This window comes from Clavelina lepadiformis, chromosome 5 (genome assembly GCF_947623445.1).
Source record: "Clavelina lepadiformis chromosome 5, kaClaLepa1.1, whole genome shotgun sequence".
Lineage (NCBI taxonomy): Eukaryota > Metazoa > Chordata > Ascidiacea > Aplousobranchia > Clavelinidae > Clavelina > Clavelina lepadiformis.
This window is the reverse complement of record NC_135244.1, coordinates 18,053,842-18,069,953: the sequence shown is the minus strand read 5'-3', so window position 1 is coordinate 18,069,953 and position 16,112 is coordinate 18,053,842. Positions and strand designations below refer to the sequence as shown.

Here is a 16,112-nt window from a genome sequence, read left to right as displayed (position 1 = left end):
TCGAAGAAAGAGCGCAATTGCAAAATGTTTGCTTGTAACGTGTAAAAGTTTGTGTTTGTATAGGCCCTACTTTACACCTTCAGAAAGGGGTAAATGTTTTGTTATAAAAAGAGTAATCATCTGCAATTTATTCTGTTGGTAAACAAAAGTCATCTATCTTACAGCCATATATTAAAATTAAAATGCATAAGTTGTTTGAGGTTGTGCTGTTCACCACTATCTGTACAAGCTACGTCAAAACAGGATTTGTCGGTTAGCAGAATTACGAAAATAAGTGTTCGTTTATTTCTAATTATTTGTTTTTTTAACAAATAGCCTACAGATTTTTAACAAATAGGCCTACTTCAGTAAGTTCAATTGGTACGTTGAACTGGACTAAGTTTATAGCGTATGTATAGCCTACCATACAGCGTAGGCTACATAATTCGATTTTATCGGCTTGTCTTTAAACATTTAGGTCTATTTTGGCAAAACGTTGCAACAAAATGACACTCATAACATATTAGGAAGTTTTTATTTCTGTACTTCGATTCCCTTATATTTAGAATTTTTTTGGCATTAATTTAGGATGTAAAGATGATCCAGAAAAGCAAGTTTAACAAACCATCAATTTTATCACAAGGATGTTTTGCAGGATATCAAGACATGAGTTGTACCAGTGCAGGTCAGCAGTGCAGTTTTCCTTTCACATACGGAGGCAGAACTTTCAGTGCTTGCACTACTCGAGATAGTGAGGAATTCCAATGGAAACCCTGGTGCTCCATTACGGCAAATTACGATGATGATCACCGACGGGGAATTTGTGAAACCTGCAAAGGTAAAAAAAAATTTGTTATCAATGACGATTAAATGAGAAATAACTTAGAAGCGGTTTAATAACTCTCAAAATTTTCTTTGTTCGAAGAAATGAGATGCACGAGCCAAGGTCAAAAGTGTATGTTTCCATTCATCTACAAAGGTATTGCTTACAACAAGTGCACTACCGTCGACAACGACGGCCAGTTGTGGTGATCACTTACATCTGACTATGACAGATTTCAAACTTGGGGAGAATGCGCCGAATGTCCAGGTATAGTAGGATATTTCAGTAACAGTATTCTCAGTACTCATCTGTAAACTTGTAATGTAGCAATACTTCAAATTACTGCTGTATGTGAAAAATAGCAACTTGTCTTATACAGGCATCTACAGTACACTATATGGTTATTTCGACTATATATAAAAGTAGGCTACCTATTTATACATTGATGATGAATGACATAAATCTAACTTTCTACGTTTATCAACGCTTTTAGGCAACCAGGACACGAGTTGCACCAAGGGAGGAAATCGTTGTCACTTGCCCTTTACTTATGAAAACGTTGTTTACAAAACTTGCACGACGCGTAATAACGCAGGAAGTGGTTGGACACCTTGGTGCTCTTTGACTGGCGACTACGCAAACGATGGACGGTGGGAAAATTGTGCTCACTGTGAACAGGGTGAGATAAATAGTAAAACAAATGCAATGATAAGGGTAAAAGGCTATTAGTAAACAGGGGCCAGTCTACTAAAAATTAATAAAGAGCATCTACAAGTACAATGAGCCGTTATTTCGAGTCAGATTTCGGCTGCACTACCAATGGATCCAGCTGTGTATTTCCATTCAACTATCAAGACATTTGGTACAACGAGTGCACTACAATTAACAACAACGGTCAACTTTGGTGTTCTCTATCTACAAACTATGACGAAAGCTCAAGCTGGGGAAACTGCGCCCGTTGTCCTGAGCCATGAGGTTGGATACAGTCTATATATTTCAATATCTCTATTGTATATTACCACCTTCAGTCACTCTGTTGTGAAATGAATACAACCTTAGAACAATTTTTCGTTTCAATACAGGTGAGGTAAAACCGTTTGAAATGTCGTTAATGATCCGTTTGTCGAAAGGATTGTCATACTTCTTCATACCAACGTACATTGCAAACTTTGTAATACTGTCATGGGAATCGTATGTTTTGTCATCGACTATATTAAAACATCAGCATGCAAAAACGTAGGTTGTTTGTTAAAAAATTTATTTCAGCTTGAAGGGCTGCAAAGGTAAATGTAAATAAATGTAAATCCAAGTAAATGTACGAACAACCTCTACAAGCAATTTACCCATAAGACAAAGACGCAAGAAAGTAAACGTTAGTCTTTTAAAAATCGAAGCGGAAACATCGTGTCAACTATAGGAACCTGCAACACCAACCCAATCAAATCCTACCTTATAGTTAGAGGCAAATTAAGCAAAGTCAGTAGGTTGTATTTCTTATAGCAAGTGGTTTGAGCCTGTTTGTTCAAACTGTTCAAAGCGTGTTAGGGACCAGGGAGAACGAGTTCGGTTTGACCGATTTTGTGGACAAAAGAGCAAATGATTTACCTTTCTCTAGAGTCTTGAACTCTAGATCATTTGTTTGTTTGCCAGAGAACCGTTCATCTCGTTCAACGTAATTTGGCGTCAGTCGAAGCAGATCGCACCAAACGCAGAATAATGTGTTTATTGATTATATACATTCTGTAGTGAGTATAACGGTAACCTGTTAGTGTGTTTGAACTTTTATATCCCTCTAGATCAGCGGTTCCCAAACTTTTCTAAAAATTTTGCCCGGCGGACCCTTTGCAATTATTTAGGTATTTCGCGACCCTATAAAAATCAAAGAATGCTATAGGAAAAAATGCAAAAACCACACCAATGAAAGAAAAAGCAAAAACTAACAAATACGGTAAGCGTTTAATGGGATGGGTGCACTTGTTTTGCTGCAATTAACTCATCAATGTTTGGTTTGGTTTTGGATAGTGCAACTCTCATGTCGTGTACTACATCCTCCTTCTGAAACTGCTTTAAAGCTTTAAAGACTAATTCTTATTGCGGACCCTCTGAAACTGCTTTACGGACCCTAGTTAGTCCGCGGACCCCAGTTTGGGAACCGCTGCTCTAGATAGTCTAGCTGCTGTATGAGTCAATTCGTAACATTGCTCTGTATGCTAGTGCTAAGTAAGCGAGAGTCGTTAGTGGGCTTTATTTTTAGAGCCGCTCAGTATCTTCTAGATCAGTGGTTCCCAACCGCGGCTCCAAGGTAGCTTTCTTGCGGCTCTCAATGACCCCTGAAAATCCCACTAAAAATAAAAAATCTATTTGTAATAATTAGGGCGATTATTTTTTGACTTGTCAAAAAAAGTCAAAAATTGGTCAAAATTTATAGCGTTAGGTCAAAATTGTTTACAAATTTTTCATTTTACATCTTACAGTTACACCTTGTAGCCTACTTTATACTGTTGTGAAAGGTCCATTGTCTACTTATTGTGAATCATAAACCGCCTCCTGAATCCTAAACCACAATTGCGCCTCGCTTTGACAAAGTTATTAAAGCTCAAAGCCAATGCCAAGTTGGACATTAAATTGATTTGTGTTATTTTTCTTGTTAGTGTTGCTATTCGTTGGTACATGATTTCATGCTTTAAAATTTTCGTTATAATTACTTGAGTGTTTTCATGCAGCTCCATACGTACTATGAAGTCTGAAATTCGGCCCCGACACCAAAAAAGGTTGGGAACCACTGTTCTAGATTCTAGAACATGTGTGACGACACATGGAGCATGGTTGTATAAACGTAGCATATGCCAGAAACACAACCGTACTAGCTTTTCCCAATATTTTGGTTACCTAGGATTTTAATGCAACTTTCAATAGTCTCGAAAGTACTGCGCTCTACTTGACACTTGCATAGTGAGGAGTTGGGAAAGATATTTTCTGGTTCAAATTGATTGCAAGCCGTTATGTCCCTCACAAAACTTTCAGAAAAATTACGTTCGTCAAATATTTTGAAGACAATCAACAGGTAGTTAGCTTACAAAAAATAGTTATAAAAGCAAGACGTTTGCTCGCTCTAAAGAGCTTGTACAATCATTTGTTTTTGTGCTTACATGCGTTGTAGTCTATTCTATTGCTTGTGTAACTTCGCAACACCTACAGTGCAGGCACAAAACTTTAAAAAAAAAAACTCAAAAAGCCGACTTTTAATTTTTTTTCCATACGTCGTATACCTTCAATATTCACCAAATAGCGTCATCTGTACTAATATTTAATATGGTAGCCTTTGCTTTTGATGACATTTTGGATACGGCAAAGCATGGAACCTGTGAGGTTTTTGCACACATTTTGGTCAATATAATTGCACCAAATCTCCTTAATAATTTCTTTTAGTTCCTCTAAAGTTCCTGGATTTGAACTAGAAACTTTCTGTTCCAGATTTTATCGTTTAATCGAAATTTAAATTTAATCGAATTAAAATTTCAATCGAATCGAAGGTTTGAGTTTTCAAAAAATTGAACTGTTTTTTTTTATTTGTCACTCTGTTGAAAGACGGAACTTTTTATATTATCAGCAGTTGAAAATATCTTTTAGAATACGTAACTCCAACGAGGCTATTCCAATTTTGAACAAGTCAATTTGTTATTATTAAAGATGTGCAAGATATTATCAAGAGCTATTTCGTAGCAAATCTCAAACCTTCAATCTGCTTGTTCTTCTGCGGTTTGGTTGCATCTACTCGCGTGCAAATGTAGTCATGAAAGCGAACACTTACAAAAGAGAAGTTTCAGGAAGTTTTCGTTCAAGTTGACTTCGGCAAACTTTACATGGCTTAACTGGAAAATTTAATGTCGTAAAATAATAAATATTAGATGGTTGTTATAAGGATTCCAATATGATCATCTGTGTGTAGGTTGGAACCCTCGCGTAAGTGAGGCTGTGAAACGATTCTAGTTTTAGTACCATATGTACTACATAAGCATTGATTTACTTTGCATTATACCTCCCCACCTTGCATTTATAGGCCTAGTTTGTTCCAGTAACTTCTTTTTTATTTGCAGACCTTCCGTAAAGTGTTTTTATTTATTCGATACCAAAAACAAGAAGAGGGTTCTTGTGTCCACTGATCAAATTCTGGATAACGCTAAGCAGGCCATGTCTACTGCATTTTATGGAAGCTTTCTTATAGTTCACAAGCCTGAAAATGTTTGTTTAAAAGTATAATTTTTCAGAGCTTATTCGTATACATATCTCGAAAACTAAAACGGTATGTAATAGTCTGTGATAATATTATGAATTAATGTAATATAAAATTGTGTACGACATAGAATTCTCATCTATCGAATCAGTGAAGCATAACACTGCGTGACGTAATCGATTGCTTCCCTGTTACTGTGCGTGCATTACGAGTTATCACTTATCAGTCTTTTGGCTATTACGTTCAACGCCGCAACATGTTTTTATGCTGTTGCTGTAACAATGTTTTATCTTGATTTATTCGTTTAATGAAGCTTTAATATAATCAGATTATACAGTTGTCATTCCGGTGTTATTATTGCTGAAGTCTATCAATGTTCACTGTTAAGATATACACAAGTAAACAGACTTTGTAGTGAAGTGGGCAAACCTTACAGGTTAAGGTACCATATACCACATTTTCATTACAAGTCTAATATGAAGATTTGTAGTAAAATTGTGATTTTGTTTACTGCATGATTTCGATTTTCTATGACTAATACACCACTGTGGTATTAAATAAACCAGAGAATTACTACTATATATTATTATTGGCTTGTAACCCAGAAGAAATTTGTCTACTTCTCCCTGTAGCACTATCTCTGCGCTTAACTACAGGTACAGTAATGTTTTCTTTGTCTGATTTCAGGGCTAGTAAGTAATTTGCCAAGATACAGTTTTCTAACACAGCTAAAGCTAGCACAGTCCATATAAACATAAAATAACGAATGTTAAAACAAACAGCATCACTCATTATGTTCATGATTTCTTAGTTTAATTTTTGCAATAATTTCGTTGTGATAAGAAAATTTTTGAAAAACGCAATTAGTTAAGACGAAGTATATCATGCCAAACGATAAAATTGCTATAAGGAAGATAAATCTATGCTTACAGAAAGCTCTACAATCTTCATACGTAGTAAAGCAGTCGGTACAAAAGACAAATGAAAGTCTAACATATGTTAAATGTATAATGTTAGGGTATGTATCGTATGTTAATTGAAAACTTACGCAAGTTAAGTCTTAACAAAATCTACCTCGAGTCTTTTTATCCCTTGCAGTTTGTTCGGCTTGTGGTAACCATTGTTATAGCACAATAAAAACAAATGCATTATCGAACCGGAGAAAGAGGCAAAGCCAAGCTCCGAGAGCTTAAAACGTGTAAAATGTAAAATAGAATAGTGCTACCACGGCGGCAGGTTAGCACGACCACCTAGCCCAAGTGCATTAATTATATCCGAATTTAGCAAAACTACATCAAAAGCAAAAATAAACGCATAACAAAATAAAGTACAAGAAATAACACACTAAATGACTAAATCGTTAAGATTTAAGTGATTAAATACAAACAGGGAAACAAGACAAGGTGTACTAAAAAACGTTTACGTCAAGTTACTGCCGGATTGATAAGTAAATAATTACTGCATTGATCAATGGTGTGGAGATGGATGATAGAAAGGAAACCTCACAAGAAAGTCCATCCCAGGGCCACGAAACCCAGTTTCTGTGGCCAGGGAAAGGCATGATTTTTCTATTTCGTTTTAGTTACAAAAGTAATGTGCTTTGAAATGTCCCATTACGAACGTAACCATTATGTTCGTCTCCAAACAATTAAGATTCTCCTATGTGTGTAAGGGATACAATCGATACCGTTCCCTCTTATTTGCGGCAAACTGCAACCATGTTGCACACATTACTTGGATTTGAGTACACTTCAACCCATTCATTGGAAAAAGCACTCGCTTTGTAGATACCCTTGCTGTTTTTTCTACAAAGAATGTTACAGAATGTAAGTAAGTTCTTTGTTACCCTTGCAAAGAGGTCTACACCACTTTGCAAGTCTACAATTAACGTATGTTGAAATCGCTGTACGCTAGGCCTAATAAAGATACTCATAGGCACAGCCGTAGGCACAGCCGTAGGCATTTAGTTGAACTGACATTGCAGCATATATTTTGTTTCCAACAAAGCATGTCAATATTGAATCAAACCAAGGAAAAGGCGGAGGCAAAGATGTCCAAACATCAGTTGCTATGTCAAGAAATTCAGATGAATTTAATGGCCTTTCACGTTCATCAAATCCTCCTTAACAATGGGGAAAATATAAAATAACTGTTATTTTATTACCAAATTTTTATCGCCTATCAACAATATCACAACAAAAAAGTTAACTTCTTCCATCCTATAACTCATTTTTTAATGAACGGCCACTTTAACAGCCTTATGTATCTCAACTATTTGCTGGTCAAAGATATTTGAATTTTTATTCAAAAGAAAAATATCCATTACGTGTTTTGGTTTTGAAAAATTACCTTTAAAAACGTTTAGCTGTCCGTATCTTTACAATAATAAAAACTATTTCTATTTATTAAACTGAAGGTTGCAAAACTATGTAATCTATAATACACATGGCACGAAGCAAAACAAAAAAGATAATATGGTTGTAATTCAATAGTTATAGTGATCAGTGAGTTAGGGGTAAACTATTTCTCTGTTTGCATGAAAGAACAAACAAGATGACCGATTGAAAACCCGAGATAACTTGCTGCAGTGGTACGATACTGCTATTCAGGTTGCAGATTTGATATTTGATTATGCTGCATCGTCATTAAAAATATTGGTGGTCAAGGCCAATATTGGTTTTGTTTATAACAAAATGTTTACGGACAAGCTTGGTAGCCAGAGCAAGACTTGAGTGGTGAGAAATAATCACCAAGCTTAGATTGTGCAGTACTTTCCTCACTTTGTGAACAAATATTACAGTACCATACCAACAACAGGCAAAGTTTTTGGTCAAAGTTAGACCTCATATCATCTTAATACCACGTCCAAGAGAAACTGATGCTAGCATGCGATTGTATTTTTTGTGATTAGGCTACTTGGTATAAAACCAAGTCATTACAATCTTCACTTTCAAACGAAAGAAGTCTTTACACAACTAAAACTAAGCAAAGATTTCTCACAGCTGAGTGATGATAACCGAGCATGTCGGTATCTGCATTTAACTTTTAATGAGTACGGTTTTTACAAGGCTTTTACGTTTTCCATTTCTGCCGGAATTTAGTGCTGTGAAAAGAGCTACTAAACATCAGTTTTTCTTAAGGGCAAAGCAAATAGTGCAGCACCATCTACTTTCACATCTAGTTTTCTTGTGAACTTAGTATTGTTATGTTCTTAACACTATAATACTAAGCTAGAACGAAATAAACTAATCTTAAAAATTTTACCAATGGCAAGAATCTTGTCATTAATAAAGGCAGATCCAAACGATTTCCTTGCTTCATTCATCGATTGTCTTGCTGTCCATTGTTTTGTGTTTGTGTTGTAGATTTCAACCAAATTATAAACTGTAAAAGTTTAATATAATCACATAAACGCCATAATACTTATAAGTTAGCTATGTTTCAACTAATTATCTTACAATAACCTGTTTTTTTTATGCTAAAAACAACAGTTTTATTCAGTGAGAAAGCTAGCAAGGATATTCATTGTTTCTGAAAAACAATTGTTATAGATAACATGTAATGGTCCACTGAAAAATTTTACTGAAATTTAAGCCGTATCTGAATACGAGGTGAAATTTTCCACAAACAATACCACGCAAGCAAAAAAATACAGTAAAAATTTAAAAACAGAGTAGACACGTGAACTACTATTTCTTAAACATATTTAAGGAAACTAAAAATGCATCAGAAACTGACATGTACAGACTAATTTACAGAAGCAATGTAATTTCCGAAAATTATTTAAATAAGGTTTACACTTCAGAGTATATAAACCTTTTGCTTATTTATTTATATACCTCGTTGATTTTGTCCAGAACTCCGTCCACCAAGCAAATACACTTCATCTGCAACAATATTCATGAAACTCGTTAGCCTACTTTTTTCTTTTTTGTAGCCATATTGTACAGCTTTGTTTACCTTGCAAGAATACAGCAGAAGCACAACATCGTGGTGTCTTCAGTCGTGCATCAACAATCCACCGTTTGTTTTGGAAGTTATACAACTCCAAATCATTTTGTAACACATTCTGATCTCGTATATCTGGAATATTTCGTCCTCGGTAGTTTCTTTGAATACAATTTGTTTCACCACCCATCACCAACAGTAAATCTGACAAAACAAAGTTTATGATTGACTAAAAAAGGGAACGAAATCTTTACAGAATAAAAATAATTCACCTCCGGCATAAACCACTGCAGGAGAAGTCCGAAATTTGTTCATAGGGGGCAAGGTTTGAAATATATTTCCATCAAAAAAAACTACTTTGTTAGATGCTTGCCCAATCAATTCTCCACCACAAAAGACAGCTTTTTCACCATTACTTCCTACTGCACAGCCAGTTAGAGGGTACAAATCCTAAAATATGTTACAATTGTTTACCGAATTATTTTCATTATTTATTTTACAACACAACTTATCTAATTAATAACATAATATAAATACGTAAAATTAATTGTACCGTACCTCACTGATTGCTTCATTTACAATGGACTCTGTTTGAATGTCATAAAAGTCTATGCTACTATTTTCCTCATTAAAGCATAGAATGGTATTGGTTTCTGTAAAATTATATGTTTAAAAAATATTTTTGAAGAATGACAGGCAGTTATGACTTTTGGTCACCCTGCAAATCGCATAAGATTTAGACTTCTAGTTGTTGACAATCTGATATCGAAGATAGTATCTGTAACAACGGCAGAGGTAGTACATGGATCTGCCAACTGAGTTGTAGTCAGTAAAATCTATGTCTTACTTGACCAAAAGACTGATATAATCATCAAAACAAACAACGCTACAGTATGGATGAGGCAAATCCTTAGCCGAATGAATATAAGTGAGTCTGTAGTTGAATTATTATGATAAAAGTAGACGAGAAGAGTTATCAGAAGATTTAAAACTAGATGTACTTAAATAGTCCTCTTTCCGATGAGGCTGAGGTTGGTAGCGTGCCGGATTTACATGATAAAGAAGAGCATCTTCAACCAGATCCCTACATTCCAAACTTGTTCTCACCATTGCCTTGAATAAAACAACAGTATTTAGTTACAACTGCTACATTGTATTAGGCCTCCTTTCAAAGGGACAAAAGATATATTAAAATTCATATCTAATTATTATTTGTTGAAAATAATTATTATGATTTGGTGAAATAAAAAAACAGTACTTTTAAACACAAAATTTAAAATGATTGAACCTCTTTCCTCAGTTTATATGAAAGATATCCTGTACTTATGTGCTGCATGCGAACATGTTTGAAAAGTTTTAAGAAATATTTCTTGTGATTTTCTTCATCGTGTTTAACCCATTTAACAATCGCTTCAAATATAGTGTACTCATAATCCACCTAAATCAAATTAACTCTATCATGTCAAACTTACATAAAAAAGTTCTTCGCTGAAACAATTTAACATCTAAACACTTAACTAATACTTCAACTGAAAAGTTTATATAAAATTAAGAAATCTAAAAAAAATTCACTTTTATTAGACTTCATATTATTACATTCAAATTGATATTATAGTCTATACATATAGTGTAAAATCACCATCACCTTTATGTCATTAGATGACACCAAGCTTTCAAGTTCAGAGATTTCAAGGTGACAAAAATCTTCATTCTGTGAAACCTCTTCAAAGTTTTGTATCATGCATGCCACAGCTTGTTCAACAAGAGCCTCCAAAGAGTACAGTTGACCAAGATTGCGGTAATACAAACAGTTTGTTGGCTTTAAGTCTTCCAAAAGGAATTTTACAGCAATTCCCAATAAAGCTAAAAATGGCAGAAATGAATGTGTTTTCACTTCACAACTTTTTATGCATTTGCTACTTAATCCAGAGTGGGAAAACATTGTAATGATAGTAAAGTATTTATTCTATGTCTTCATATCAAGGAAAGCTTTGTATGGCTTTAAAACACAGATGATTTTTCAATACTCCAGTTATGTAGTTACAAGTATGTCTGTGTTAGACCATGTATACCTTCTGATAGATATATGTGTTTTTGTTTGCATGTGTTATACGCCTTTCTTTAACGGCAGCCAGATTATAAAGCTAGATTGCATAATTGTCGGTATCTTGGTAAAATAAAATACAATTGAAGCTTATTAACTTATTAATTAAAGGACATGTTAATTTACTTTAAGCTGGCAGAAGTTTGTAAAACGATTGCTATTTCTAGTTGAAATGTATACGCTGAAAATAATATACAAGTTCACAAAATGCTAATTAAACGCAAACAGTCAGGTCCTTGTTCTGATTTCATCTTATTCTTGCATAATATCTATTGCAATCACGAACACAGTAAATAATCAATAATTCGTTAAAATAATAATATGTTAAAACAGACGAAAAGCACATGACTACCATAAACCTGAAATGTAATACAAAAGTATACAAAAAACGACTTTCAATCTCGATATGTGGTACTAAGTATTCAGAGCTAAAAGTTAGAGACAGTGTAACTTGTATTGCACACCCTATCGTTATTTTACGTTATTATCACTCTAATATTATAATAAAAGTACAACATGATAAACATACCTTCAATTCTCATGAGGGATGCAGCTTGTAATATCTCATTCACATTTTTTTTAGTGAGAGTTACACTTCCTGTGTAAACAAATGTTAAAACCTTCGTCATGGCCAATGCGGTAATTTCCTTGATTGAAACAACTTTCGCAAATTGTTCTTTCATCTGCTATGTACAAATAAGTCTTAACAAGTTCATCCTGGTATAATTTAAAAATAAGCTCTGTTCAAGTATGTTGACAAAGTCTTTATTCTCGGGCCAAATAAACTTTTCATGTGACTTTACAAAGATTTTTCTCCAGGTAGTCAGGTATGCGGTGTAAAGGATGCTGGAAATGCTTATCATGTTTTTAGTGGCTTTTAGTGAACTTAATTTTGCACTCTCCGATACACTGATCGGTAGCAAACATTAACGCTTAAGTGTACTACTACGACAGAATAATGCCAACCGACTTTAAAACGTGGATTACTAAGAACTAACTACATTATTAAGTTAACTTCCAGTTTACAACTTTTGTTTTCATAACTGCTATGTTAAATCACATGCAAATGATGGACTAAAACATTAGCACTAATACACGTCCCTTTAATTAGCAACTTAATACAACAACTAAGTAAATCTTACCTTAGATGAGAACATGGTGTCAAAATATTCACTGCTGGCAGATAAAACACTTCGATGAGCAGGAAATTTGTTATCTGCTACTATTAAGGTGATATCACAGTATCTATCATCCAGTCTTTGTCTTTAATTTCAATACAAGTCATGATTTTAGCAAGCCATTTCCCATAAATAATAACGGTGAGGTAAAAATTATATTTATAAGCAAATGAGTAAACTCGCAAGTTACAAATATATATGTTACTTATATATTTCAAAGCCAAAACCTTTAATTTATTTCCATTTTCGATTAAATTTGCTCATGTCTATTCCATGCATTTGTATGTAAAAAAAATAAAAGACATGATATAATATTCATCTCTTAACCATCATATGTCCTAACTTTTAACACCGTATATGCCCAGCGTTCGCCAACATACAATAGACCTAGCATAAAATGGATGCATTAATAATAATGAATAAACGCTTATATCGGATAAAAATTCAGATCCGGATGGTTTCCTGTTCTTTTTATTACATCTCAACATCACCTATAATGGACACGTTATCGAAAATAACCAATAATTTCTTCAGTCCCTTTGAGGATTAACACTGTAAAATACCTAGCATATAATGCATCCATTAATTTTACAAAGCAATTAGTTGTTAATTATGAAATTGCTATTTAAGATGGTTTTGCTAAAAACATAATTTACGGAATGTATGTGATGGCGTAATGCAATAATTTTTTTCATTGTGGCTCCTAGTTTTTCTTTATGTAGAGTGTGCGCTTGACTCAAAACCAACCAATTGTTGTAATGCAGTGTTAATCAGCATGGTGAAAAGAAAAGCAGTAAACACAAGAAAGCAACATTGAAATTTTAAAAAAATTTTAAGACATGTAAAATTATCCGTTTAAAATATAATATTATACAGTAAGTTCTTTGAAATTACAACGTGACTTCTAACTACAAAAGGAGTGTGAGACATAAAACACAGCTGCCAAATGTGCCAAGGGCTGATTCTATAAGCTACATAATGGATATCGAATAAAATGGATCCATGAATGTGACTGGTCATGACTTGTCCGTTTTATGCACAGTGTACTGTATATCAAAGCAATGTTATCATCATCTTACCATAACATTTAATATGCTTACTTGTTGAGACCTTGAACAAGATCCACGGAAAAATGTAGGTTTTCGTAGGTCTTCGAAGAACTCATGCTCATGGTTTATTTGTTTCTTTTTAATTTCGTTAGCTACTAAATTCTGAAACAAACAAGTACAAACACACAATTAACAAAAATATTGACTATATATAGACAGACAAACAGCAAAGGCTATCACAATTTCACCTAAAAAATCCTGCTTAAGAAATTTTTTGTCGTTGCTTTGTTTTCCTAACTTGAAAGTAAAAGTACGAATACTACATACAGACATATTAAACTTCTTGGGTTTGGTAGCCTAACCTTCAGAACCTTTCATCCTTACAGCACCATAGGCTAGTTTGATAGTATAGTTAACATCTTACAGGATTTTAAGCTTTACAGTTTGAAGCTTTTGACGCTTTGCCGTTTTTTTGTTCATTGGTTTATTTAAGCATGTTTAAGTTTTGTTATTATAACTACCGGTATATAACTTACTATAACAAAGTTAGCACAATTTTTTTCGCTCCCTAGAGTCAAACACTCAATGGTAAAAACTAAACCATACAATACAAAACCTAACTCAAATCCATCTTCTAGGTTAAATTGATCCACACTGTTACCTTAGATAACAAAAACTCAAAAATCCATTTCTTGCATGTTTTGTTTAAAATTTAACATGAACGCCCACCTTTAGCGACAGGTACGATGACCTACTTGTCACTTTCAATAACAAAGAACAACCATGGCCGGTAATTAGTAAAAGCCAGAAGTGGACCTCCAGATTTTACTACATACCACCATCACCCGGCTGACTTTGTACGCTGTAGGCAGCAAAGCCAATGTATTGCAGAAATACATCATACACAGCCAAGATAAGACAATAAGGAAAACGTTGTTTCGATAAAGGGAATTACCCCTAATGCAAACATAAACCTTCTTTTCAATTCAGAATTAGTTAAATAGTTATAGGATTTTGGACTAAAAACCTTTTAAGTGTATTTTTAAATGTTGTTGAAAATTAATAACCATAATTTGCATGACGATTTCAAACTCTCTGTTCTGTGAAGTTGTACTCGTTTTGACTTTCGCAATATGGGACGCCTGCACGATTTTTGTTGCAGAAAATAAAAGGGAAATCTTGTAGCCTACAACGTTTTGAGCATTGATCATACAATGAAACTAATCATGTTCTTGTCTAGGCCAATATGTCATTACGTAGACTAGTTTTTGAGTGGTAGGTTTAACTTGTACACAATTTCATGTTTTTAAATTGTTGGTTTACAAATTAGTTGTAAATTTTCTTTTCCTTCTGAAAAGATTGTAGGCTATCTAAGTCTGCTAACTGAGAGTATTGTTGGGGTTGTGAACTGTTGTTAATTGTTGCTTGATGGATTATTCGCTAATCTGATCTGAGTTTGCTTATTATTATCTATGCGTTAAGCTTAAAGAAAACCAACAATACCTTGCGTGGTGTAGTTCTGTGTTTGCTGTCTTAGCAACACTAAATGTCTTATGTATCCTCCTATTAAGTAAACTTTTCATAAACAATTCGTAAACAAGCCCAAAATAAAGCGTTTTAATGCAACCCCGAATGGGAGTTAGCAACAAAATGAAAGCAATAACCTCGCACAACAAGATCTTATGCCCCGCTTCGTGGGCTTGACATTGCCTCGTTATTTTCCAACTTATATCTGTGGAATCGAATTGCTCAAAGTCCAAAGCTATCTTTTGAGGTCAAAAAAATCAGTGTCGTCACGATCAAGAAAACGACAACAACGATTGCATTGAGAATCTTCAAATCTTCACTAATAACATACAGATATCTTAAAATGGTCAAGATTTTCAGCAATGCACCGTAATAAGTTACTTTTATACTCGAGCGACTGCTGGCATTACAAAGCGTTATAATACTTTATAAGAATAAAATCAACAGATTGTTAAACGTGTTTTTAATGCACATTGATGTCCATTATTGAGACGACCCGGATGCCAAAATAAAGTTATCTTAACTGCAAGTTGTGATTAAACATTGAAGGAAGCAATAACGATATTGGCTCACCTTCGGCATATACAGCAGCTGCCCTTGCCCGTGTTCTAGCCATAGGAGCCATTCCTTCAAACTTGTCAATTTTAAACATAGTTTCTTGATTTGACGGTTGGTTATTTGCGTCGAAAACACTGCAAAATATTGTTCGGCGGTTGTGTACTGTATTTGCGCATCTTTTTAACTGTGGCGTTTTCTGGAAGTTTTCAAAATATTTCGTTACTTCATTTGGTAAGCTATAAGATCGTGTTCAGCAGCTCGAACGTTTTAGGTTTAAAGGTATGGTCAAAGTATGGGCCTCATTAAGCTATTCTTTAGCTAAATTTAAATCACTAAAATTTTTGGGTTTAATAAAGGTTTTATGGTTTTGTGTTTTGAACAGTGGCAGATATTTGCAACGCCGATGTTAAAATATATCCGATAAAGACACAGAAATTCGTATTTATTGTGCTATACCTTTTAACTTTTGTGTTATTACTACATGCTTCTTTTACGTAAACGTGACAACGAATACGATTTGCAAATAATAGGCTTATTAAAGTACAGCCCACATTGGACTAGGGCCAATTGATCCCCCTCTATACAGGCCTGGTCAAAATAAATGTAATAGGCCAGACGTGGGCGATCTGCGGCTCGCGAGCCGCATGTGGCTCTCCGGCATGTTTTTTGTGGCTCTTCTAGTCGAATCGTAAAATTTCAAAAAAATTGTAAA

At 34.3% G+C, this 16,112-nt stretch overlaps 2 protein-coding genes and 1 long non-coding RNA gene across 5 annotated transcripts; 1 reads left to right on the top strand and 2 right to left on the bottom strand.

Moving 5' to 3' along the window:
• Positions 1–53: 53 nt before the first annotated feature.
• LOC143459790 (uncharacterized) lies at positions 54–2,032 on the top strand. 2 transcript variants are annotated; one of them, XR_013117778.1, is made up of 6 exons: positions 54–252; positions 635–817; positions 905–1,069; positions 1,296–1,481; positions 1,604–1,777; positions 1,885–2,032. XR_013117778.1 is itself a non-coding variant. In XM_076957069.1 (5 exons), the coding sequence occupies exons 3-5, from the start codon at positions 1,446–1,448 to the stop codon at positions 1,891–1,893; spliced, it is 219 nt and encodes a 72-aa protein (XP_076813184.1). In that variant the 5' UTR covers positions 677–817; positions 905–1,069; positions 1,296–1,445; the 3' UTR covers positions 1,894–2,032. The 2 variants fall into 2 exon arrangements, 1 of the variants encoding a protein (XP_076813184.1); XM_076957069.1 differs by lacking the exon at positions 54–252 and having other exon boundaries at positions 677–817.
• Positions 503–1,154, bottom strand: LOC143459791 (uncharacterized). The gene is made up of 2 exons (XR_013117779.1): positions 1,020–1,154; positions 503–809 (listed from the first exon to the last, which is right to left on the bottom strand). It is a non-coding gene; the product is annotated as an uncharacterized LOC143459791 (long non-coding RNA).
• A 3,806-nt stretch (positions 2,033–5,838) lies between the features above and the next one.
• LOC143460811 (kelch-like protein 28) lies at positions 5,839–14,154 on the bottom strand. 2 transcript variants are annotated; one of them, XM_076958445.1, is made up of 14 exons: positions 13,977–14,154; positions 13,367–13,477; positions 12,231–12,351; positions 11,618–11,774; positions 10,630–10,847; positions 10,273–10,422; positions 9,986–10,097; positions 9,543–9,637; positions 9,257–9,434; positions 8,997–9,188; positions 8,876–8,923; positions 8,301–8,420; positions 7,014–7,158; positions 5,839–6,841 (listed from the first exon to the last, which is right to left on the bottom strand). In XM_076958445.1, exons 2-14 carry the CDS (start codon positions 13,435–13,437, stop codon positions 6,733–6,735), a joined length of 1,716 nt encoding a protein of 571 aa, XP_076814560.1. In that variant the 5' UTR covers positions 13,438–13,477; positions 13,977–14,154; the 3' UTR covers positions 5,839–6,732. The 2 variants fall into 2 exon arrangements, with proteins under 2 accessions (XP_076814560.1, XP_076814561.1); XM_076958446.1 differs by having other exon boundaries at positions 11,618–11,771; positions 13,977–14,152.
• Positions 14,155–16,112: the final 1,958 nt, after the last annotated feature.